The following is a 26688-nucleotide window of genomic DNA, read 5'->3' as shown; positions in this document are numbered from 1 at the left end:
AAAAGACAAAAATTTTGCGTGCGTTAGTTAGTTAGTCAGTATGAAGAGAATGTGAAAAATGTAACAAAAACCGGTTTTAATTAGTGTTTCTTACATGGGCCCATTTTCCTGATTCTCCCCTAAGTGTTGTGTATAAGTTAATGTTTGCAAAACTGAATCGTCAACAACCACTAACAGAATTCGTAAACAAACGGAATGATACGGTGTCGCTCGTATGTAACCATATCTATTCATTATTTTGAATATTCTGCCTATTCTTCGTTAAATACAGGCTCCAATAATAACCATTATATTTAAATATATTTTTTTCTACTTGAAGTATATTTTAAAAAAAAAATATATTATATAGACTGTTACGTTCCCAGAAATTAAGTATACAATTATTAATTTATAGTTTGGCCACAAGTTTTTGGTTTATTAAAGTGATATTTGTCAATACAAACATTAAGTTGTAATTCTGACAGGGCGTGGGCGGCGTGGGCGTGGCTGCGCTCCGCCCAACTTGAGCCCGCCCTCGCCCTTTGCCACCTTTTCATGAAAATCTACAGGCGTTCTTTCGTGAAGGTTGTAATAGGTACCCAATGAAATCTTGTAATTAAAACACGAACCATGCCCTCATTTCAAGTATATAGGCACATATTTACTGCTATGGTCGTATTACAAAATAAAAATGGACACGTATAAAGTACACAATATCTGACTGTAATGTCCTTACGATGGTTTTTAATGTAAAAATCTTAGTAATGATATAAAATGACGTTAAAAATCATTTTGAACAAAAAGATTACCCTGAAATTGATTACATTTAACCAGTGATAGCGTGAGAGATGAGCGTCGTCGAGGTAGCGGCAGCCCGCGGGGCAGATAAACTCGTTAGAGCAAGATACGTCAACCACGGGCGACGACTGAGCGCGCCAGTCACGAGTATCCCCGTAATCTCGTTGGACTTCCGACCCCGTCGACTCCGATTCGCCCTAAATTAGCTTTTGTATTCGATCAACAATCTAATTTTCCAACTTGTAAAACGGTTTTCTTTTTCTCTATTTACGATACTTATTTAGTGTCCGTAAACAATTATACTGAAAAGACGTTAAATGCGAAGGTATCTCGTTCGAAAGCACCTCGTCGTCGCCGCTAAAAGCTTCTTGTTGACGTAGCGTTCGATTCAAGAGGAACAGCTACGTTCTTGTCGTTGTAATTGATTGCTTTGTCGCGTAATTTGTTTGCCGACGCCTCGAGCGAGCGATCCTCGCGGGAGCCACGCTGCGTCGTCCTCGTCATCGTCTGCGTTAATAATAAATGCCTTCCAACGCCATTTCCACAGCGGCCCGGTTCGCGTATACCTGGACACTTATTGTTCATTTCGTGACGCAGCATCTTATATTAGATTATTTCGTTATGTCATTATTAGACTGTCACAGTGTTATTAAAGGTACTATCACGTATCTGTCAAAAAATATACATTAGTAATGACAGTTATTATAAAGAAACCCTTTTAAACTATATAAGTATTATTTTAATAATTTCAAACCATTTGACCTAAATATTTGTTGTTTCAGAATTCTATGACATGTGTTAGTTAGGTCTTTGTAGTGTGTATAATTCCTTATCTTACATCTATCTGATATTCTGATCTTACCTGATTATACATTAAATTCTCGCACTTTTATGTATTCAAATGAAATACTAGTATTTTAAAACAATAAGGACACATTGCATTTTATCAGCACGGTGCAAGCGTTTGCTTTTGTCATTAAATAAACACATTCTGCAATATCTAAAGTATTTCCGCGATATATTTACAAAAAAAATAAAAGTACAAATATCAGTTTTTAAAAAGGCATTTGATAGTTATTGATAACATCTATAGCGAGGTAATTACATTCTAATATAATTTTATATTTAAAATGACAAGTTGATATTAATTTTCAAATGTAAACATATCTAAAGCTTTGATTTCGTAAACCGCACAATAATAAAGCATCGGATGAGCAGACGGAGTCGTGTACAAACGTTCCGTCACTAATAACCCTGTAATTGGTATCGAAGCTCGCCGCAGCCGGATTACTGAACGTCTAATTGAATGCGAGACGGTGCCTCGCCGCCACCTTCGAACGGCACAGACGACTTCATTTTGTTGCGGTCAAGTTGCCCAGCTTAGCGCACGTGCGCCTCCCGCGCCCGCCGCACGCCCAATTACACCACCTCGATGAATTAAATTGCCGTAGAAGCAGAAGGCGACGCGCTACGAGATCAAACGGAATCTCCCACCCAATGAGACTTTAAGATTTACCCGCCCGCGAAGTTACGACCTCTCTGATAATCATTTCGTGTCAATTAGCTAATGAAAAATAAAATAGGCAACGGGATATAGGAGCACCGTAATTAAAATTACCATGATGGCTGGCATCTGTTTTGAAGTTTAACATCTTTGCTTATATAGGTGAAATTTAATCATTTAATGTATCCACAGCTTACTAGGACTAAACGAGGAAAAATACTCGAACACATTTATCGAAGATCTTATTTTTTATAATCTTATTGATTAGTTAGTGTTTATTTGGTTAGTGTCTATTTCTGAAAAAAATGTATACAAAATACTTCTTTTAAGCTTAGCTTTTCACGTATAAACAAAACGATTTAGTGCCAAGGTCGTTTGCTAGTAAACGAATCTGCGGTACAAGAGTAGACAGGTGGCAGCAATAGACGCAGCCGGTACGAACTGTGTTGTATGCGATGTATCACTGTGTTTACAGTAATGGCGTGTGCCCTGGAGCCATGCCAACTAATCTCCTCTCAACAGGTAAATGGAGCCGCCCGTCCACGATGACATCACACTCACATTAAGCGCTCAACACTCTGAATCACCTCAGTCGAAATACCTTTATGCTATCAAAATATATATTACACAACCATCACTTTTTGTTGTAAATAACTTACAAGTATTCCTACCAAGATTAACACCATTAGTTCAAATTATTATGTTATTTTTTTAATATGATTGCATGAATTTTATCTTTTCTTCACAGTTAATTGCAACGTATAATCTCCATAAAGTATGGAATGTTTTTATTTGCAAAAAATTGAAAAAAATCCGGTAGCCAGTAGCAGCATATGCGTCGGACAGGGATGCGGCTTGTTATTAACTTTTTAAACGATTGTGTTAATTAGCGCGCTTCACGGCGAGCAACCCTCGAGCGTTGCGACCTCGGATAAAAAACAATAAGCGATACAGTTCTCTATTAATTAAACATATAGGACTCTTTCACAACGAAAAGCTCTCAATTATCAATATACATTTAATATAAGAGTATGAACACTGTTCGAATGGAGTAAATGTTTGTTTAAATTTTACTTGTAATGTACTTTTAAATAATGTTACAACTTTTGACTGAATGCATTTCTCTTTTGTTACAGCAACTTTTCCGATCGCAACAAGCGGCTGCGGCCGGCGGTCAAGCGGCTGCAGCACAGCTTCAATTATTGCAACAACAGCAACAACAACAATTCCAACTGCAACAGCAACTTGCCGCCCAACAGGCTTTCACACAAGCACCGTATGTGATAAACGCGGGCCAGGAGGGCGCACCGTACGTGAGTGCACTGATCACTGGCGTACCTCCGTACTACGGCGTAGCAGCCCCATGGGGCGTATACCCAGGACTAGTCGCACAGCCGGCGCAGCAGCAAGCGCAGCAACCACGCCGGCCACTGACCCCACAGCAGGGCGAACAGCAAGTGAACGGGCAGGGACAATACGTGATCCCGTATTACGACCCGGGATCTCTAGTAATGGGTGGTCGTAACGGTACGCCATTGCGTTTGGTGTCACCTGGCGGTGTGCTGGCGCCACGACAGTACCCTCCCGCGCCCGCACACCCCGCCTCCACACCCGGACCGCCCACTTCCGCTCAGCCCCAGCAACAGCAACCTGGTCAGTCAACAGCCCTTATTATCCTTCTTTAAACACATGCTTATTTTTCGTAATTAAGTTTGAAACTCATACGAAATAACGAATATTGTCACTTTCGATTAATGTTTTTAGTGGCCTCTTAATGTTAACATTATCATTTTTTTAAATTATTATTTACTTTTATCCACGCAATGGTTCATTTTAGTGTATTTAGTTTTACCACTTTAGAAGGTCTCGATTTTAATTTATGGGGAATGCACGGAGTTTTCATACAATTATTTTTATATCTGTTGCATTATCTTCGGACGACATTTGTGTTATCTGTCTTAAAAACTATTCATATTAAATAATATTGAAATAGCAAATTTACACAAACTGCACATTATTACAGACACATTGTAAATAGTCTAAACAAAAGCAACTTTATGTATCAAGAAGTTAGTTATTTTAATTCAGTGCTAATAAACCGTATGCGTTGTCGATTCAGCGCTAGGACTTTCTCGTATAATATTTAGAAATATGTAGGATCAAAAACGATATTTAAAAAGTTAAAAAAATATTGTGTTTGCATAGGAGCTAGAATATTTTAATGATAACAAGCGGAAAAAGCTAAAGCCCGTCAATAGAAACCAAGCAATAGTAAAATATGTAAATTTTACATATTCGAATAATACTGATTCACATAAGTTTTTTAATCGTACCTTGATCTTTTGTGAGGGTTACATTCCACGTCGCTCGTATATCGTACCTATAAAATAAAAATTACAACTCTGCTTCTAGAAATCAATTTATTAAATTTCACTATCTCTAAATATGTATACCATTAAAGAATAATATGCACATTCCAGATAGTGAAAAAATAACTGAATGTTATGAGTTTTGACCGCCGATAAAAGTTTAAGTTTTCTGGTAGCAATTATGGTAAATACTTTTTACGCAAATCAATAACCACAATTAACATAAGACGAATTGAACCATAATATTCAAATTAACTTCATATTATTATTTTTTTGGTCATACTATTTATATGTATTATCATATTAATTTTACTTATAGCAATCACAAGGTCAGTCGTCAACCTTAACGTAGTTAAGAAAAACAACAAATTCGGCCAAGATATTATATTGAATGTTAAAAGAGAGAGACACAAACAACGTCATGATATTGGTTCCATAATAATTGGTTTAAGTGTTTAATACTTTAAAGGTATTCGCTTCTCTTGCTTAATTAATAATTGTATTTGCCGTGTATTGCAATAAACAAACTACTAATGTATCTTTGTTTATAATAAATGTGATTCAATGTTATTCGAAAACAAAATATTTCATGAACATATAGTGCGATACTAAATCACATTTAAATCGCTCAGTGAACTAAAAACTGGTTTGTGGTTGAGATTTAAAACATAGAAATGAGTTTTTATTTCGTTTGCTTAGCGACTTTAATCTACTACAATATCTAAGCGAAATTGAAGAATACATATATTTATAGGCCGTTTTTATCGCGTCATGCTTAAGACCACATGACAATTAATTTATATTGGTCAGTTGTTCTTGCTTATTAAAAAGCTATATTAAAAACCAACCTACTTTTTATTTAAACAGAATGAGGTTACCTAGATGAGTATAGAATAGGATTTTTCTTAAAGACTTAAAGTATCGCTGCTATTACTGATATTATTTTATTTTACTTAAATATAATCAACGTTTCTTTAATTAAAAATGAAGTGCCCGGTTATCTTAATATATATGAACAAAATCGTGAACCTTCTATTGAGATATTTTCATTAATCTGGAGATTTTGATTCGTAATAACGTTACACACCAATCATTTTACAGTCGCATGTCTTGCATTTATTTATCAGTGTATTAATTGGGTGTATTTCATTCCTAATAATGTACATAACGCCTTGTAATTGCTTTTATATATGTATTTAATTGTGTACCATTATCATTTCTTTATATTTTCTTAAAATTTCTATTGAAATATTTTATTTTTACAAAGGGCACACATTAGTTATTTAAGATTAACCGTCCTTCAAAGGTTGACAGTAGTTAGTATTGCATTTTCATTCGTTAGTTTTGAATATCTCATGCGTAGAAGTAGATGATAAACCAATAACAATTTAAGCAATATCAGATAACAATTTTCTGTATAAATTGTTTTTAATATAGAACTCTATAAAAAAGTTCAATCCTGAAGTCTGCTCTCAAACGAACGGGATTCCATAATTTGTAAATAAAACGCCAAAATCTAAAAGTAGCTAAAGTTCAAATTTGTACATAAGAGATTGTACAGAGTTGAGCGCCGGACTAGGAGAGGAGTCAGAAAGAAGATCGGAGAGTGGAGCGCGGAGGTATGTTGTTACAGGCGGAGGAGGCGCAATGGCAACGCGGCGCGACTCGCTCGAGTTCGGCGGCGGGGGGGCGGTCGCGCTACAGGAGTACGCGCGCAAGTGGGGGCCCTCGCCGCTGTCGCCGCCGCTGGGCGCCGCGCTCGGGCCCGTCGGCCTGCGCCCCGTGTCCGCCGCGCCCGGCGCCGAGACCGCCAAGTACAGGTGCCGAGCCGACACCACACCTAAACCGACACACTCGCTGAATTGTCTTATATCAAATCTAAAAATAATATATTTATATTTTCGTTTAATCAAATATGCAAATTAATATATTATAGTGATAAAATGAAAATATAAATTAAAAGAGTAACTTGTTAACACTATTATTTACCTTCATTTGCCGGTAAAAGAATGTGTCTACCGCGATATGTCATAATTACCTGCGAAGATATAATTGACGATACTTAACATAATGTATTAACAATCATAATATAAATAAATGATGGAATTTAAATGGATGTATATACATTTCTGGTTAGTGTGGCGTAGTTATGTCGCGTGCGTTGGGATTACTTAGTTGTAACATTGTAAATAGCTTTGTAAATCATCATTGTACATGTTAGCCGCATTACCCATGTACAGTTGTAATGATGCTAAACTTTATTCGAGCATGGTCATCTAATTCCACATTCTTCATTATACTTTTAAAGTACGTGTCTTATATAAAACACGTGCATTTTTCCACTACTTGAATAGGTGTTTGTTTATCTTACAGAGCCGTCAGCAGTTTAGCACAAGGCCTAACATCGAATGGTGGAATGTTCGGATCATCATCATCGTTATTGAGCAAACTCAGTGGAGTCGGAACTATCTCAGGTTGGTACGGCATTAGATCGATGTATTTACAGCGCTTTCACAAGCCTTTTGACACTTCGTTTTACAGAGATTTATGTAAGTATAATGTATTTGGTATATGTTTTCTTGATCCACATAAACACTAACGACGTAATAAAATGGATTTTAATTTTAACAATTATAACTAAAATATCTCATAAACTTTACAAAAAAGTATATTCTCAATAATACTTTTTGTTTTTTAAAAACGAACAACATCGAAATTCTCCCCCGAGGCTTTTCAAATGAGAGCGACGAGATTCGGAACCATCCTAGTTTTGACAGACATTGTATATTTTAGACCAGATAGCTTTTATTTTTACGCTTTGTTTTTTTTATAAAGACAGTTGTTACAATAAATTGGTCGGTCTGTTATAACCGGACAAGGGTTACTGATGTGGCGCGGTCCGTACGCTGCAATCATCTTGCATCACACGTACGAAATTACTTAGAATATCAGGCAAAATGTAGTTTTGTGGTAGGTAATTACTACTTAGATTCATAATCATCTTAGAAGAATCTATATAGCTTAATTAAAAAAATATTTATGGATAGGTCATAGCAGTTAACAGATTTTAAATATATATTGTGTAAATCCGTATCCGTATCGTAATAATAAGTTTTTTCAGCTCTACAATCAAACTTTCTGTTATTTGATACCTTAAAGCTGTCAAAAATTCATAGCTGCAGATTTAAATAAATATATTTACGGATCGAACACTTGTGCGATCAAGCGAAGCATAATCGACAGCTATGCAAAAAAGTGTATTATGTCATCTAAACTTATTTGTTAAACTATTTTCAAAGCAGTATTAGGATAAACTCAGTTCGCAATGTTAAATTATTGCACGTAGTGTTAGGCACACTCCGTGCAAAAATATAGCTTTTAATTTTTTTTATAAATTAAATTAACTCGTTAGTGTAGTTGCTTGGAGTTGGAGTACATGCTTAGTAAAGTTTTTTCCTTATAGAACTGGTAGGAGGTGGTGTGGGCGGTGTAGGTGTCGGCGTCGGCGTAGGAGTGGGCGTGGGCGTGGGATCAGTAGGAGGCCTAGTGGCAGGTGACAAACCAGCCGCGGGACGCTCGCGTCTGCTGGAAGACTTCCGCAACAATCGTTTCCCCAACCTACAGCTCCGGGACCTCGCCAATCACATTGTAGAGTTCTCGCAGGATCAGCACGGCTCCAGGTAACCAATCCCGACTAGTTTTTTGCTTTGCAAGTGTGTTACTTATAAAGGTTGTTTACTTAAAATTGTAGACAGTTTTCAAGGTGAAGGCAAGGTCCGCCATAAAAGATAAAAATTGCTACATTGTCATATTAAATAAATTTCTATTTTCTAAGTGTATTATATAATACAAAAATGCGATATAAAAAAGCTTATACACATTAATATAATGAACACTTGCGTTTCGTAATATGTGTTCGAATAGCAGATAATGTGAAAGACGAAAATCAAGGTTTATACTAAATATATTTAAAAAGCCATGTTTACTCGTGACTAGCTTAAGTCGATTAACATATCCTCTTAAAGGCTTGCGCAAACATAAAATAACATCAATTTGTCAACAAGTAAAACTATTTGTTTGGCAAATAAATATACCAGTGATGGTCTGAAACCGACATTACGTTTGTGCGAATAAATTATTTCTATTTCAGATTTATACAACAAAAACTGGAAAGAGCGACAGTTCAAGAAAAACTAATGGTATTTAATGAAATAATTGGAGCCGCCTACAGCCTCATGACAGATGTCTTCGGAAATTATGTAATCCAGAAGTTTTTTGAGTTTGGCACAACGGAACAGAAAACAACATTAGCACAAAAGGTAGCAAGATATAGTTTAACTTTCGCCTTTCTTAAATTCTTAAAGCTTCTGTAATTTTATTTTCCAATATATCCAAACAAACGATACTACAACATTTATGTAATAGAAAGAAATGATGCAGAGCTAAAATTAGAAAACATACAAGTTTAATATTACAAATAAAATATATTATTTCAAATTTTATGATTTATCAAAGGTTCAATGTTATTTAAGTATTGAATGGTAAAATATAAATTTGACCCAGATCATTTAACAAATACCTCAATCTAGACAAAATACTAACGAACATGAGAGATATTATATTCATCAAAATTATAAAAACAATACATTACATGTAGGAAATTTGATTTTTTACATGTAGTAGTGTACATTTTCTACAGTTTAAGATATTTCTTTCATTAAAAATACTATAACGAGGTAAATAATATTTAAATTATATTCAATTGGAACAACAAAATTTTCAAACAAACTATATTTTTAACAAGAATTTGAATTCTGGAGTTTCTTTCTTCAACCTTTTCTTCAACTAGTAAGTAATAATATATGTGGTTGTGTGACGTGTCAGGTGCGTGGTCACGTACTCGCGCTGGCACTGCAGATGTACGGCTGTCGCGTGATACAGAAGGCGCTGGAGTCGATTCCCGCCGAGCAGCAGCAGGAGGTGGTACGTGAGCTGGACGGGCACGTACTCAAGTGTGTCAAAGACCAGAACGGAAACCACGTTGTGAGTAAAAACTAGATCAAACGACTCATTTTCATTTATTGCGGTAACAATTTTATATCCTACTAACTTACTGCTATGCTATATATTATTAAAAATATAAATTAAAATCCCGTTCAGCTTAGTCCTAATAACTATTTAATAAAATTATATTTAATATTTAAGTGAAAGCATCTACATTGAAATTGTAGTATTTTTAAATTTAAACTAATTTGTTATGTTCCTTGTTATAATTTCGTGATGTTTTTGTCCCTTGCACAATCTATAACCTAGGAGGCATACATTCAAAGAAACTAAAATATTAATTGTTTCCTCTCAATGCATATTTTGTGATGTAAAATAAAAAATATTAATTATTTTATTAGAAAATGGTACTCATTACATAAACACAAACTTATTAATAAAAATTAGTGAAAACTAAAATTGTAAAATCTAGCACACCAAATGTGAAAAATGCAAGCCAATATATTCAGTTGCGTTAGCTGAATTTCATGGCCTATTGATGCCAAGTTGCAATGGAATTGACAAGTAGAAAAAGTATTATATAAAGTATATATAAAAAAGTATTATATATGGTTCGCTTAGTCGATTTCAGTTACTTTTACAGTATCATGTCTTATGCTATTATGCTTTGTATATCATGACGCAGCCGTTATCCATATGATATTTATATATTATATTAGCTACAGAATCATTTAGAGTGTAAAATTTTATTATACAATTAATGAGATCATAGTTGATAGCATATCTTGGGAATGAAACTACTATCAATAAGTAAGTGTCATACTGTTCTAAATCGAAGAAAGGAATTCAATTTGATTTGTTACTGAATCACGCCAGAACGGATCTGAAAAAAATTTGGCAAAGAGATTAGTCTGGAATAGCATATCGTTTAGTTTTTATCCCTAGCACCCGCATCTCTAACAACTAGAATTAAATATAACTGTGTGATTTGTTCTATTATATTAGTAAAATGTGTATAGTACTTGAACTAATGTTATTTTTATAGTTGAAGAGAATTCAGATTTATGCATTTGTTTATATCACTAAAGAAAATCATGCTATACATATTTTACCTATCATTTATATTAACCCCATGCATAACCGTGAAAAGCAAAAGATAGAACTTAATCAAACCAAGTATGCATAACAAATTAAATAACATTCTATTATATTGATTCATATTTTCAAAATTAATATGCTAATATTCGTTTGCAGGTACAAAAATGCATAGAATGCGTTGAACCCACGGCACTGCAGTTCATAATCAATGCATTCGCGGGTCAAGTGTTCGCTCTGTCGACGCACCCGTACGGCTGTCGCGTGATCCAGCGCATCCTCGAGCACTGCACGCCCGAGCAGACGGCGCCAGTGCTCGGCGAGCTGCACGCGCACACCGACCAGCTCATACAGGTACACATCGAGATTTATGCATCGTCGATTCGGTCAACTGGTCGAATACGAGCCGGTGAACTCGACTGAGCTGAACACTCGGACGATCAGCACTCATTTTTTTTTAACTAAATCACATAAAAATCACAGGACCAGTACGGCAACTATGTGGTGCAGCACGTGCTGGAGCATGGCGCGGCGGAGGATCGCTCGCGCCTGGTGGCGGCTGTGCGCGGGAAAGTGCTACAACTGTCGCAGCACAAGTTCGCCTCCAATGTGGTGGAGAAGTGCGTCTCGCACGCCACGCGCAACGAGCGCGCTCTGCTCATCGACGAGTTGTGCGGCTTCAACGACAAGTGAGTAGTTCTGCCCTTCTGATTATGATAGGCGTGCCTTTTTAGATAAAAATAAAATCAATCAAAATATTCTTTATAAAAGTAGACTCCTAAGAGCACTTTTGAAACGTCATGTTATTATATTATTATATTATATTATATTATATTATATTATATTATATTATATTATATTATATTATATTATATTATATTATATTATATTATATTATATTATATTATACGAATTAAATGCAAAGCTACCACCGGTTCGGAAAGTAGATTCTACCGAGAACTGGTAAGAAACTCAGTAGTCACCCTTTTTTACCATTTTAATTACAGAGTATGTCAATAAAGTACAATAAAATTTATATAAATCGCCTAAAAATAAATAAATACTAAGTCCAGGCATTTTTATCTCAATTGAACATAATATAATGACATGATCTTTAAAGTTTTTGGTTTTTGTTGTTAATAAGCCTAGTTTTATGTAAAACGATAGTAAAAACAAAGATTGTGTAGGTACCATAGCTGGTGCTCAAAGTACATTATTGAGTAAAATTTGAAGTATATTTTGTTAAATAAGCTAAAACGGTATTATTTTAACATTACTAATATCAACAATATTACACAAAAAATATATATATGTTTTATAAAATACCAAAATCTATTTATTTTATTAGGCCTTTTAGTACCAGGCCACAGAAATAATTTCATCATTGTAAATACCTAAATTATATTTTATTTATCACTATCATATTTTGTTTTAGTGCTCTCCATGTGATGATGAAGGATCAATACGCCAATTACGTAGTTCAGAAGATGATAGATGTAGCGGAGCCGACGCAACGCAAAGTTTTAATGCACAAGATTCGACCGCACATCGGATCGCTGCGCAAGTACACGTACGGCAAGCACATCATCGCCAAACTGGAGAAATTCTTCATGAAGGCGCCGGAACTGGGACCCATCGGGCCGCCCCAGACCAATCCTGTCCTGTAGTCTGTGTAAAGAAGTATTAACGCCCGCGGAGATAGGCTGATGCGACGGCGCGGGTATCCCCGCCTATTATAAATTTTGTGAATATTTGCGATTGTACATTTGTAACTATAGAGTCGTCGCCCGCCAGCGTTGCGCGCGCCCGGCGAGCGTGGCCAGCGCTGGGCGTGGGCGGCGCGCGGGCGCGGCACGGCGCCCTGTACATAGTAGCGGCAGACTGATGTACAGAACGATACGATTACTGTATACTGTAACAATAGTTGTACAGCGTCGACGCCGACCGGTGCTCGGCCGTCGCGTCACCGCGGCGTAGCGATTACTGCGTTTCTAGCTCTTAAGTGTTCTAGTATTATTCGTTGTTCGTATGAATCTATGTATAAATATTTGAACGTCTCTCATTCTCGTGTAATTTATGAATCGAAGAAAGGCTGCGGTCCGATGAATCCGCGCGTTTCCGTAATTTAGCTCGTTGTAGATTTACTATTAGCTGGGCTAGGGGACCTTGAATCTTCGAAAGTGATGAAAAATGCCGCAGGCAGTTCTAGACAATCGGCACTATAGTCGTGATTATAATATTATTATTTTGTAGTTTTCAAGTCGAGCTCTCGTTTAAGTTTAAAACCGGCTTTAAAATCGTACATAGCTTATCGAATATTTTTAGCGCCGGCATGTATAGTTTTTCAATTATAATTTTGTGAAAATGATATTTTTGTATATTTTTATGTAACGTGTAACTTAAGTTATTTAGTTAGCCCCCGAGGTTGGGGCGCGCTTCGAGCGGGCGATGCTTATGTTGTGTGCATAGGTTATAGTGATGATTGTAAAGTCCTGTACTGATAGTTGTAGTCCGAGGTCTGCCTTGCCGGTTGCACGTCACAAGCGTAGCTGCTCCTCATTCCCCCTCTGTAATTATTTTTATAGGAAGCGTAGTTTCCTACGACACCTCAGATTTTTTACGTCTAGATGTAATTGAAAATAAAATTATTGTATATGGCTGTACAAAAATGTTAACAAAATGATTTGTAAAACCTGTATGTGATGGAATAAGGCGGGGCGTCGAGAGCGACGAGGTGTGACTGATCGCGGCTCCAGCCGTCCCGTCTTGTAGGTTGTACTAGATAACATTTATATGATGATCCATCTATTTAGACATTAATTAATAAAGCATTTCTGTAATAATATTACAAAGTACCCGTCGTTTTATTAAAAAAACCCTTTTGTCACACACTCACTTAAATTTTTTTTTTTTTTAAGTATAAATACAATCTGATTCCAGTGATCGTAAGTTTTTACTATTTCCTATTGCCCGACTGCTCAAATGTTATTTTATTAAAAATATTGTTCAAATTAAAGTACGATAATTAATAAGATTTATTTTTTGGGACAGCAATTGATTTGAATTAATGTCCTATTATGATAATTAATAATTAACCTATTTGGTCGGAAGTCATTTAGGAGCAATAAATTATTATTATTTATTCAATAAGTAATTTCTTCAGACGCTTAGTGGAACGAATCGCTTAAATCGTTAATCGCGTGAGTTATGTATTACTTTCGAATGTATGTATGTACGTACGATGAACCGTGCAACCGCACATTACGAAATCGTAAAATCAAAGCTAATATCAGTCTTCTTATTTCATTCAATATGGATAAATAGATACTTCCCTTCGGATCTTCATTAGGATATTAATATTGAGTAGTAACAGAATAGTGAAACGAAAGGCAAATAACAACAATTTTATATAATATATTTTTTATTATTAATCGTTTATATTTTTTTTCACTCCGTTATATTTTACCGCCTTGTTGCTATAGCGACCCCGTCTTTTCTTTTCTGTTATCGGTTGCCATGGGCGACAGTCCCTTTTGCATAATTGATGAGTAACTTTCGGAAAAGACTGGGTCGGCTATTCAATTCCATGGCTTGGCTCGGCTCGGTTCGGTTTAGAATATAGCGTTACAATAGTAATTTAAATAAAATCACCAAGCGTGTAGTTTCACATTAACTTTCCAATTTAAGGTATATGGTAGATAAAATCATACAATCTTATTAATATACTTTTCCCATATACTATGTAAGCTATACTTATTTATTTGTAAACATGCTACAACACAAGTAATTACTCGATACAAAGGTTTTATTAGCCCGGCTTACTATGTGGTCAATGTGCAGATGATATCATTGTGTATGGATTTGTAAAAAACGGCACTTTGAATATTTGTAAAGTTGCTATCGGAACTTTGGAGAAATACACCATTGTGTTGTATTACGAATAAACAAATAATAATCAAGAACAGTTTGTAATAAACGATGTAGTACAGCTATTAGCAAATCGCATGGTTTATGCAAATCTAACCGTTTTATCGCTATTCCTGCGATTTTTGGTTATAATATGTACATTAATTTGTAATATTGTATTTAGATAAATAAAACAAAAAGCTTTTCTATTACTTTTATAATGCAGTATTTCCAAGTTAAATTATAACTAGAGCCCATATTGTAAATTTGTAATCCATATCATTTGTCCTCGTCCTTTTCTTTGGGCTCTTTATTTTTAGGCTTGATGCCACGCTCCCTGTCGCGAGACCTGTCCCTGTCCCGCTCGCGCGAACGTTCGTGGTCGCGTTCCCGTGACCGGTCGCGCTGTCGCGGGGAGCGCGAGCGGGACTTGTGACGGCGCGACCTTGAGCGAGAACGTTCCCGGCGATACGATCTAAAAAAACATTCGTTCCATTTATTTTTATTCTAAATTTCATAAAAGAAAACAAATAATTAATAGCTAGTTCTACGCCTTCTTCAGCGTATCTACTATAATTTAATATCAAAAATATGTTTAGTCTATTGATATTTTTATGAATGAAAAATATAATAAACTTATTTGAAATAAATTCATTAATAGTAACTTACTTCTCTCGTATTCTATCTGGTTTAATGGAACGTGAACGTTCACGCTCCCGGTCTCTTTCCTCCTAAAAATAATTAAAATAAAAAACTATTATATTGAAAATTAATAAGGAATGCGTCAAATTTGATTTATGGTAGAATATCTTTGTATCAGGTAATAGTGACATGATTCTTTAAATCAAATTCGCACGAAAACAAGAACCCACCTCTTCTCTCCTATCTCTGTCTCTGCGATCCCTGTCGTCTCGTTCTCGGAGTCTGTCTCTATCTCTTTCCCTGTCTCTGTCACGTTCTCTATCACGTTCGTGTAAATGAGGAGGCACGTGCGAACGATATGGTGGGGGAAACGGAGCCCCTAAAACGTGCGCGGGGGGCATGTTGTGCGGATTGACCAGTGGAGGTGTTAAGCCCATGGGGGGTCCCATCGTCGGAGGCCCCATTGGTCCTGGAGTGAGCTCCTTTATTTCAGTCGGCGCCCACCCACTCTGTTCGGGATGTGCTGCAAGAGTAATGAATATTTTAATGCCAAAACAGATAATATTGATATGTTTAAATAATAATTCCACTTACAATATTTACGTTTTTTTCCTGAAAGAAATACAAAAACAAATGGTTCAAACACTTGTGTGAAAATACTAATGAAAAACGGGAAACATGACAATACAATATTCAGGCAATTAAATAGGTAATTCACATAATATACGTATAGACACAATAAGCATTAGCCATCAGGCCGAGGCCGAGGCCGAGGTGTAGTCAGGGAGCGTACCCCAGGGCTCTTCGTAGGGCGCGTGCGGCGGCGGGTAGTAGTGCTCGGGCGGCGGCGCGCTGAAGTAGTCGGCGGGCGGCGCCGGCGCGTCGCGCGCGTGCACGCGCCCGTACTCGCGCCGCTCGGCCGTCATCACCTGCGCGAACGGGGGGCATGGAATAGTAGGCGCTACTGTTTTCCGTAACTCATTTGTTTTGAACCTTGCGAATATATACAGGAAAGATAGCAAATTTATTATTAAAACATTATTTCTCTTCCTAACGCCTCCTTACTCATACTTATCAAATCACAATAATTATTTGCTTACGTAGCAACATACAAATTAATTTCTGAAGGAAATTGAGAGATATCTAAAACTCCACGGAGTGAAGTTGAAGACTTGGGAGTACATAAAGGATACAAAAGGAAGGGACGAAGATCGAAGTACTCTTTGTCCTTCTATATTAGCCACGAGGTAAAGACGAGTGTAAGGTTATAAAGGTACAAGGCGCAGGTTTACTTATTTGCTTTACTCAGATATGTTTGAACCACCTTTTCAGTGACACTACTCCAGAGGATTTCTTGAATATGTTCTATGTTAAAGTGTCAACGATAAATAAGTTATTTTAAACCGTTAAGGTAAGGATAAAATATTTTTACGATTCTGATTGATGATATTGAGCTTGATGCCAGTTATTAAAAAATATTTTTGAAAAAATGTTGTTTTACAATTTCGCCAAATATTGGATCTCTCCTCGCTTTTTGTAGATTTACCTGAATTGTATTTTCACGAGCTTGATAATTGTTCTGCATTCCCGGTGGCATTTCGTCGTGTCTAGGTGGTCCTAGTTACAAGAGAAAATAGTTATATAATTAAATTGAATGCTTTAAATTATTAGTGACGTATTTAATTAGGTACGTTCGAATCGGTGTTGAGAGATTGATTTTTTCACACAGTGGCAACAAAGAGCTAACTGCAGACTCAATCAAGCCAATCAATGCCAATTAAAAATCATAAATAATGATTGTTATCAACTTCTCATAATAATAATCACCGGAGGTGCGCCTGGTGTCGGGCGGCGGCGCGCGCGGCGGCGGGCCGGCGTGCAGCGCCACGCCCGCTTCGTTCACGCGCATGCGCCGCTGTCGCTCGCAATATGCACTCCACGTCACCTCATTGAAGCCGTAGTTGAAATAATCTAAATACACACATTAGCAATTATAACCACTCGTGAATCTTAAACGTAGATTGCGGGTGCAAACTCGAACAAGCATCTCTAAGCTTTCATACGCCTCATTTACGTTTACAATTCATCTTGTGAAAGAAAACCTGTGTGTCGATTGATAATTTGCAACATATGTGCAGCATGGCGGAATAAGCTGCTAAACTTTTGCTCAACGGAGAGGTACCTCGGCCCCTAATAAATTAGTATTTTGTTATCTTTTTTTTTAATTAACAACTTTTACAGTTCGGTCTGTAGTGTACGAAAAAAACAACAACGACAACATACCGACCTGTACATGAATATTATAAAACTTTTTCGGGGTAAAAGTAAAATACACATGTCAATATTAATTTCATTGTAGATAATTATAGATATGCGGTATATTAAGTTCATTTTTTATTTATGGTTGGCCGGTTGTACTGACCAACAGATACCGCATGTTAAACATTCTTTCAGTCACGAAAGTCTTGGGCATGGGATGGTAACCTTAAAAATCGATATCTATGTAAATTTTCTTTAAAATAGAACGGTTATTTTGTTATGTTTACTTTATTACCGTGATGTAAAAATTAAAGAATAATCATATTTCAGGAGCAAGCTCTGGGTGTAGTTTTTTTAGAATCGCAAATTGATATCATAACCTAACAGTACTGATGGTGTGACTATTTTATAATGAAGCTGGGCAGATTCTTAAAGGGGCTTTAAAGTTAATACTTAGATAACATTCATAGATTTATAAGATACATTAAACGCGTAATGTTAACCTGTTAGTATTAGTGCCATCAGTAGCGCCCTTGTTTCAATTTACGACAAAAAAGGCATTTTGATTGAGTTAAATATTTTGTCATGTCATCATATTGACACACACATCATATCACATACAAAATATTGAATGTGAATAAAATGTATTTTTCATATCAGAGTTTTTGTAAGAAAAAAAGAGCTGTAGTATAACCCAATGAAAGAAAGAAACTTTTAAAAGACATCAACGATTGCTACATCTCGTCTTTATTAAGATCTTATCCATTATAACTTGAGTTATTCTAAAATAGTATGTCCATTTCCAATTACGAATGACATCCTTTTAGAGCTTGAATTCCAGGATCTTTTAACTACATAACACCCACCACATACACTACATAACACACACCATTTAACTACATAATTAGTAAACTTATCATAATATATTGTTAAAAACTATTTTTCCCAAAGCACTAAAATTCCAACAGATTTTGTTACCACAACGCTTATGATTGGTCAATATTGAAGCGTTGAACTAAAACACTGAATTATATCAGTGCAAATACACTGATTTGTGCTGAGCATTTGTTGTCCTCTATGCGGAATTTATTGGTGATGTTGAGGGTTAGGGGAGAATGCCCACCTATCATACCGCCTAATGTTTCACTATTCATATTCTTCAGCTTTAAATCATTTTGAAATTATTATTTAATTGATATTAAAATAAATCATGATCACAAGATGTAATTATAACAACAAATATAATTTTAATTAATTCATATGGAATGTATTTACCTGATATATCAGCACCAGGCTTATTCCACGGTTTATCTTCAATTGTATCAATATTAAACTCCAAAGCTGGCACTCCATTGATACTGCCAGGTCCATCCAAATCCTCTAAAGTCACCTTGCTGCCTGCAGCTGGTCCTGTCCGGGGTTTTTCTCCACCTGCTGCTACAAGCCCTACACCACGCTGTAATTTAAAATTAAATGATTAAGGTGCTTATTCAAATATTCATATAATGTTTAATTATTATTTAACAAATTTGATATAAAAATAATAACACAAATACCCAATTTTATAGCCTACAAACATTTTAGATACATTTACCAAAGCTTTAACTATTTATGATAGTTTCAAATAATAATTTTTACATTACTCATCCTAAAAAGAAAGTAACTCATATAACATAATTTGTCCTAGTTTGGTCCCCCACTCGCAGCAATGGACTTAACAGATTAAAAAAAATATTAAATTTGGCATTTAAAATATAAAAGACAAATAAAAGAATCAGTTCACTGATGTTGCAATAATACAAGAAATATAAAGAAGAACCAACTTGCCATAGTAATGGAACAATTCTAATTTCAATAAATTTTCTCTAAATTAATAGTGCTAATCAATATACAACTTACAAACATAGCCTGGGGTTATCAGGACTAAATTAAAAATTAAGATGGAAGAGGAATAAGTTATTTTTAACTTGGTCTTATAAATGTATGTCTTATAATGTAAAACACATTTTAAAAAAACATTGACAAATAAGATATATTACTTAATACAAGATTATATTATTTCAATATTAAGTATAATTAAAAAATTTGGGACTTAGTATGTGTTAATTTCTAGGCAGGATAAATATAAATTTAATTGTACTTTACTGACATACACAATTAAAATAATAGAAAAGAGTAACTACTGATTTTCTTGCTGGTTCTTCTTGGTAGAATCTACTTTCTAAACCAGCACCTTTACATTTAATTCTACCCTGCAATGAGATAATTTGAAAGTCCCTTTATGAGCCTAATTGTATAAAGACTATTTAGATTTAGATTTTTAGTTAGTTACTATTAAAACAAGTTATGCAATAAACTTCACTTAATACAAATCATGTTCAATATGATAACTCAATACATGGCGTATGTTCTCAAAAAAGTAAATAGATTTTAATTGTTTATAAATCAATTAATTACCTTAATATTTAAACTGGCATACGCCTGTGGCCCCGATTTAATTTCTCCTATTGTAACTTTAACATCATCACTGTCATCCGAATCTGAGTCTCCATTGTCTTGACTGTCTGCATCTCCATTAGCCTGATCCTGTTCTTCGCGGTCAACTTCACCAAAATGTTCATCGTTGAAGTGAGAGTCATCGTTGTTGACCTCATTCCCTTCTGTTTCTTCGTCTTTATCATCACCTTCCTACGCAATTGTTATAATTAATAATTATTTTCGTATTGCAAGATTTATTGCGAATGAAAAGGTTAGGACTTATTGAAATAAACATCTTAAAACTTACCGCGCCTACATCGGAATTGATTTTTGTAAGTTCCTTTTCTGTACTGGGTGCTTCTGAATCTGTTTGATCATTATTTGAATCTCCATAAAGCCAGTTATCATCATTTTCATCTGCTGGAGCCGTTTCAACAGCAGCGTCTGCCATTTTTGTTTGATAATTGTGTTTTAAGTGTTTGACAAATGCCACACAACCACAAATGTCAGTGGTTGTTTTTTTTAATAACATTACAATGAACAGTCAAAAGAACGCCGTTATACGGTCCAATAATTTTAATTTGCCGATTAACCTACTGACACCCCATCAACTATTTATAGTTTTCCCAAAGTTCTGGATTACTTCTGTAGATTTCTTTTATTTATTCATAATAAGTAGACGAACGAGTAATTAGGCCACATAATAATCACCCCCGCCCTGACATTTTCTGTAGGTAGAAGTAACATTTTGAATGTGGCATTGCAGTATTAACAACAGCCACGGCCCTTGTGCCCAAGGAAAGAAGACCTTAACCTATTGTGGGATACTTTTAGGCTGTTACTTCAATGGACACTAAGATTAATTTTTCAGAGATGACAAGAAATAAATTACTCAAAATAAAAGTAAATTTAAAACAATGACTTTATTTTGGATTAGCTCATATTGTTTAAATTTCGACCAATTGTATAATGAAACACAATACTTAAATAATACTTTTAATTTCGAATAAAACGGTACTGAAATATTTATAACAAATAAATAAACAATTTTAAGCGAGGAAATATGGACCAAATTTAGTCCAGACCATTTCTTCTTTTAGGGAACATCTTCTCTTCCACTTGCTCTACTTTTTGAGCAACAGATGCCAATTTTTCTGAAGCAGACGATGCTGCCGCACCACATGTCTCAGCCAGCTCTTGAATACCATGCGATACCTTCAGAAAAACAATATGATTAATTTTTTTTTTAATTCTTATTTTAATGTGTGCCTTTAAATCTATGTCATCAAGATGATAGTATATAGAAAGTATCTTATTAATAATAGTGCTTAACTATTTCTTAGCTAACAATAAAAGTAAAGCAATTGTATACAAATGATTAATTCATGTAGCTTTATTGTAAATTGAGGGTGAAGCTGTAGATAGAGGTTAGTTACATAAGAACACTTACAGAATCAGCTTCTGCCTTAACTTGAGCAGCCGCCTTGTGCAGTTTGTTTACAGTTGTCTGCATTTGTGGTACCTGCTGGATAGATTCTGATTCCAGAACCGGAGCAGCCTAATAAAATGAGACAAAGCTTTATTAAATAACTAACCTTGGATTCATGGGCATAGCCGGTTTTTTATCTTAAGCTTTTGAAAGCTAAAAATGAAAATGTTGTTCACTATTTTGTATTTATTTAAGTTAGAAGTCTACTTACCAATAAATTTAGCTCTATTTGCATATTAGATAACATTATCTTAAATAGTTGTATAGACAACATATTTAATTGAATACCTGTTTACAGCGATGCATACAGTGACAATGATGTTGGATAACAGGCTCTGCTGAAAGTACTTCATGCATGTGCATGTCATTTTGTTGCATCTGAAATCATAGAAACTACTTGTACTGTATACACTTATTATACATATTATACGAGATATAAATTATTTAACATTCAGATTATTTATGGTGTTCTTTTATTTCCTATGAAATAATATTCTGCATTTAGAAAAACTGTATTCCTATAAAAAGTAATTAAATTTAAAAATACTATGCATTGTTCTATCACAATCTGGAGAACACAATTAAAGCCAAGATGTCAGTGATAGTGTGTGAAAATACAAATATGAAAATTGCATATTAAAACCACATTATGTTGTCTTAGATTTTCGCGATTATTACACATTGAAATAAAACTAGTTTTTTAACGGATTTAATCGCGTATATTAATTATTTTATTTGAACATCCCGACGTTTCGAGCACTTTGCAGTGTTCGTGGTCACGGGCAGACAGATTAAATCCGTTAAAAAACTAGTTTTATTAAAACCACATTGCAGACAAACAATAAACAGTTTGTGTAATTATGGTTTCTAACTTACATAACAAGATTTTATACACTAAGTAATTATTTAAATAATGTAAAACTTAATATAATTTTAGAGAAATATTTACTGACGTTCTCAATCAAGTTGGGATCAGTGTAGTTATTTAGTTCACTCGCTACATTTCTGGCCTCAGAAAGCTTCTCATGACCTGCCGTGGCATTGTTCATTGCTTGCGCTGCATTAAGTAAATTTGTCGTCGCAGAGTCCCCTTGTTGTCCCTCAACAAGGATATTATTATTTATACCCAATTTGGCTTCTAACTGCTCAATTCTACTTTGCAAAACTGCAATAGGATCCATTTTAAAATGATAACAATAGAAATATTGAAAAAAATTGAATTGGTGGCTTTGATAATAAAAAAGTCTAGAGTTTAATATATTTTTTTAGTATCAGTATAATTTAAAAAATCAAATTTAGAACACTTCAGAGAACATTTCTTTTTTATTATGACATCACACCCAAACTCTACAGTGACAAGTTGGTAGCCAACCATTAACCATTGATAACTGTCAACTTGTCAAGTAACTATTTCGAGCTGACAGTAAAAAATATCTCAAATAATAATATTTATTAAGACCCAAATTTTAACAAGGAAAATATTAATATTTACGCTAAATAATGTAAATATACAGAATGGCGACGATATCATCATATTAAATAAAACAACAATTAATACTCGTTAATATTAAGGCTGATAAAATTATCAAACCTATAAATAACAAATTAAAATATTTTTTTTTTCAAAAATAAAAAACAAAACCATATTTTTTTTTAATAAATATTTTGAGCATAAATTACCACCGTGTGTAATACTGATTAGAATGATAGCAATATTTTCCACTAATTTTCTTTTTTTTAACAAAAAATAAAGAATTCGTATTCGATGTATCTCAGCCACTGTATCAGTTTTTAACTATTTACACTTATATCGTTTTGAAAACGCCGACACTAATTTATGATTTTTTATATCACCACGCAAACGATAAAACACAGTTGTTAACGCGTCTGCATATATTTAATTTATATATAATTCAATTGTTTTTATTTTGTTTAATCCAAATGTATTTTATTACAATTGGAATTTAATATAGCAAGTAAGTAGTTCTGCTTTCCTGATTATGATAGGCATGCTATGTGTAGAGATAGTTTTATTAGCTATAAAACTTTAAAATAGACATTATTAAGCATAGAGTTCATAGAGTAAATTTCTATAGCTATTCTTTGTTGATATCTGTCAAGAATTTCAAGGACACTCCTGTCAATAAAATATACGACTTAAGTATGCCGTATCATAATCAATCAAATATCAACAGTTTATAAAATGTGATTTATCTTTTCGCATTAAGTTTTCCATAGTGGTATATATTTAAAGTTTTTTTTAATATTGTTAAAAAATACCATTTGATCAAAATGGACGAGGAACTAGGACTAAATGAGGATGATTTCAACATACCGCCGGTGAAGTATGAATGTAAGGACTTTATAAACATAACCTAATACTAATGTTTTTTTCTCAAAATACTAGTAGTGGGACCTTGCCCAAGCCTCTCAGCATGGTATTTCTAATAACTCATTATTATATTTACGGTTAAATTTCAATATTACTCAATAATTATTAATTCGGATTATGTGAAACATAATTACAGTCGCACGGGATGAAATATATGATCTTAGATCCCATAGTTGAGGATGCATTATTGGAGTAAGGAATATAAATGTTTCTTATAGTGCTAATGTTAATATGGTTGTTGACCAAACATACCAAAGAGCTCAACATATATGTAGAAACAATGTGCCAATGGTTTTTTGTAAATATTACGGAATGAAATATTGCACAATGATTCCTTATAGAACGTAGGTAATCGCTAAGAAAGTATTTTTCAAAAGAGGGTTAATCTAAGGGGGTTGAAAGCGTGTGGAAACCTATATTTAGGCTTGTATTAATAAGTGAAACAAATTGTTTAATCTATTTTGAAAAATCAACATCCAAGAGAATGAAGATCGATCAGGTATTACAGTAGTCTTAAATATTAATTCCATAAGGGAGTTAAATAGGAGATAAAAAGGAACCTATAAAATCCAAGGTATAATCATGGTGTTATTAAAACTCTAATACTTAAGAAAATTTGTTGTATTTCTGTGTGATTTTTCTGATGGGATAACCCATCAGTATTCGACTACTGGCTATTATTCAATAAAGTCTGCCTATTATTGAAACATGCATTGATCATAAATCCATTTTACTGTATGTGTACTTTTCATTTTCAGATCTTGATCACACAGCTGATGTCCAGTGAGTACAAATAATTCATAGAATTATTCTTCTCATCTTAAGTTTTCAAAATATTAACTAAGAAATAATTCAAATAAAACTAGTTTTTTTTTAACGGATTTAATCGCGTATATTAATTATTTTATTTTAACATCCCGACGTTTCGAGCACTTTGCAGTGTTCGTGGTCACGGGCAGACTTCTGTCTGCCCGTTTTAGTTTTATTTCGTTTAGTTTTATTTCAATGTGTAATAATCGCGAAAATCTAAGACAACATTAAGAAATAATTCCTTATATTAAATAAAAAAAAAATTATATTTTTACTTTACTTCCCTGATTTAACTTAGTACTCCTTAAAATTGCCAAATGGCTATCTTCTTATTTGAAGAAATAATTCATCAATGCTCTTATTTATTACAAATTTATTAAGTGTTGCTATCATAGAAAAATATTTATGATTACAGATTACATGCATGGGGCGATACTCTAAAGGAGGCCTTTGAACAATGTGGAATGGCAATGTTTGCATACATGACAGAGATGGACTATGTTCAGATCAAAGAAGTTCACACCATTGAAGCAAATGCTGATGACTTGATGGGCTTACTATATCATTTCCTTGATGAACTACTATTTCTATTTTCGGTTGAACCATTTCTTATTTGCAAGAAATTAGTTATAACAGAATTTAATACACAAGAATTTAGGATAGTTTGTAAGTGTTTTGGTGAGGAGTTTCAGATTGGTAGACATCCTCAAGGAACCGAGGTTAAGGCTATTACATATTCGGCGATGCAAATTATAGATGTACCTAAGGATAATAAATATGAAGTTTTTGTAATTATTGACATTTGAATATATTTATTATTTTTTATTAGATGTTGTTTATTTTTTACTCTTTATTTTGGAAAGCTTAGACTGAAAATTGAAACATTTGGTTTTATTAATTTATTCAATTACAGTTTTCATCAAAATTTGCTTGAGACTTTATGGTTATCTATATAATCATATTATATAATAAAACAAATCAGTATTTAGAAGAGAATGTTTTTATTTAGGGTGGAGTATTTGTCTTTCTTACCTCACAATACTTCAATGCTTTTGAGAGCAATATTAAATTGCATAATATTTTATGTAAAAAAATATTATATTGGGACGAGTAGTTAATGAGATTACCTCAATGTAAAAATTGAAAAAATAAGTGTTAATTCAAGCATAAAGAAAACGATTTAAGCCCTTTCACCAAAAAGGCGGTCTCGGTCTAAGTATTCATTTCATACTTTTAATAGGACTTAATTTGTTTCTTGTGATTACGATTAATTCTAATGAATACTGTATATAGTGTATTCTACAGTAAAATGTAAATCAATCTGTATATTTTAAATTTGAACTTCCTTCTTTTAATTTAACTCAATAATCTCTCAACTACTTTGCATTAAAATAAATCTGATTCCTATAAAAATTTAGTAGACATGTACTTGCCGAGTATTTGTTTTAATAATACATATAGGCACATTTATTGTTATTCATTTTTAAATCAGTTTTGATCGTAATTCAAATTACTGGGTACGTACACGTAAAGTATGCCGATAGATACGCCTCACGAACCCACGTAATTGAAATAATTCAATACAACTGTGACACACTTTATATTGCAAAGAAATGGCACTATAATATTCAAGCAACAATTCAAAATTATAATATTATGTACCTTCGGTTCTTTTTTTCGAAAGAATTGATGTTGAATGAAAAATAAAATTAATGTAGGTGGGTACCATATCCATAAACTAAAAATCGAAAAACTATAATGTTTAATTGTTTTACTATATATATAATGAAGAATTACTTATTAGATTAAATATAGTAAAAATCATATCAAAGCGGAAATAAAAACAATTTGGTTGTAAAGGTTGAAGTAAATATTTGTCAGCTCGAATATAATGTCTTACTTATCTACTCAAAAAAGAATTTCCAAGAAATAATTGTTAGTATATTTCTATCTCATTCGGGTG

The 26688-nt window shown here is 34.0% G+C and overlaps 4 protein-coding genes across 5 annotated transcripts in view; 2 read left to right on the top strand and 2 right to left on the bottom strand.

Moving 5' to 3' along the window:
• Nucleotides 1-13604, top strand: part of LOC125075568 (pumilio homolog 2) — a 65668-nt gene extending 52064 nt beyond the window's left edge. Inside the window, exons 11-19 of the mRNA XM_047687282.1 lie at nucleotides 3418-3934; nucleotides 6284-6470; nucleotides 7024-7124; nucleotides 8114-8330; nucleotides 8801-8969; nucleotides 9535-9693; nucleotides 10909-11103; nucleotides 11233-11438; nucleotides 12185-13604. Of these exons, the coding sequence (XP_047543238.1) occupies nucleotides 3418-3934; nucleotides 6284-6470; nucleotides 7024-7124; nucleotides 8114-8330; nucleotides 8801-8969; nucleotides 9535-9693; nucleotides 10909-11103; nucleotides 11233-11438; nucleotides 12185-12416 (1983 nt within the window). The 3' untranslated portion in view covers nucleotides 12417-13604. The remainder of the gene's footprint in view (nucleotides 1-3417; nucleotides 3935-6283; nucleotides 6471-7023; nucleotides 7125-8113; nucleotides 8331-8800; nucleotides 8970-9534; nucleotides 9694-10908; nucleotides 11104-11232; nucleotides 11439-12184) is intronic.
• Nucleotides 13605-14857: 1253 nt separating this feature from the next.
• On the bottom strand, nucleotides 14858-20499 carry LOC125072618 (pre-mRNA 3'-end-processing factor FIP1). Of its 2 annotated transcripts, XM_047683254.1 has the most exons (10): nucleotides 20342-20499; nucleotides 20014-20244; nucleotides 18832-19012; nucleotides 17125-17268; nucleotides 16844-16914; nucleotides 16091-16226; nucleotides 15892-15909; nucleotides 15528-15820; nucleotides 15325-15386; nucleotides 14858-15130 (listed from the first exon to the last, which is right to left on the bottom strand). In XM_047683254.1, the coding sequence occupies exons 1-10, from the start codon at nucleotides 20483-20485 to the stop codon at nucleotides 14935-14937; spliced, it is 1476 nt and encodes a 491-aa protein (XP_047539210.1). In that variant the 5' UTR covers nucleotides 20486-20499; the 3' UTR covers nucleotides 14858-14934. The 2 variants fall into 2 exon arrangements, with proteins under 2 accessions (XP_047539210.1, XP_047539219.1); XM_047683263.1 differs by lacking the exon at nucleotides 15892-15909.
• Nucleotides 20500-21024: 525 nt separating this feature from the next.
• LOC125072631 lies at nucleotides 21025-22896 on the bottom strand. Its single transcript, XM_047683275.1, has 4 exons — nucleotides 22477-22896; nucleotides 21812-21901; nucleotides 21485-21592; nucleotides 21025-21249 (listed from the first exon to the last, which is right to left on the bottom strand). Exons 1-4 carry the CDS (start codon nucleotides 22702-22704, stop codon nucleotides 21109-21111), a joined length of 567 nt encoding a protein of 188 aa, XP_047539231.1. The 5' UTR covers nucleotides 22705-22896; the 3' UTR covers nucleotides 21025-21108.
• A 760-nt stretch (nucleotides 22897-23656) lies between these two features.
• Nucleotides 23657-25553, top strand: LOC125072640 (protein archease-like). Its single transcript, XM_047683287.1, has 3 exons — nucleotides 23657-23876; nucleotides 24674-24698; nucleotides 25141-25553. The coding sequence occupies exons 1-3, from the start codon at nucleotides 23816-23818 to the stop codon at nucleotides 25529-25531; spliced, it is 477 nt and encodes a 158-aa protein (XP_047539243.1). The 5' UTR covers nucleotides 23657-23815; the 3' UTR covers nucleotides 25532-25553.
• Nucleotides 25554-26688: the final 1135 nt, after the last annotated feature.

The sequence above is a fragment of the Vanessa atalanta genome, chromosome 2 (genome assembly GCF_905147765.1).
Source record: "Vanessa atalanta chromosome 2, ilVanAtal1.2, whole genome shotgun sequence".
Classification (NCBI taxonomy): Eukaryota; Metazoa; Arthropoda; class Insecta; order Lepidoptera; family Nymphalidae; genus Vanessa; species Vanessa atalanta.
The sequence above is the reverse complement of the archived record's forward strand: the minus strand, read 5'-3'. Positions and strand labels throughout refer to the sequence as shown.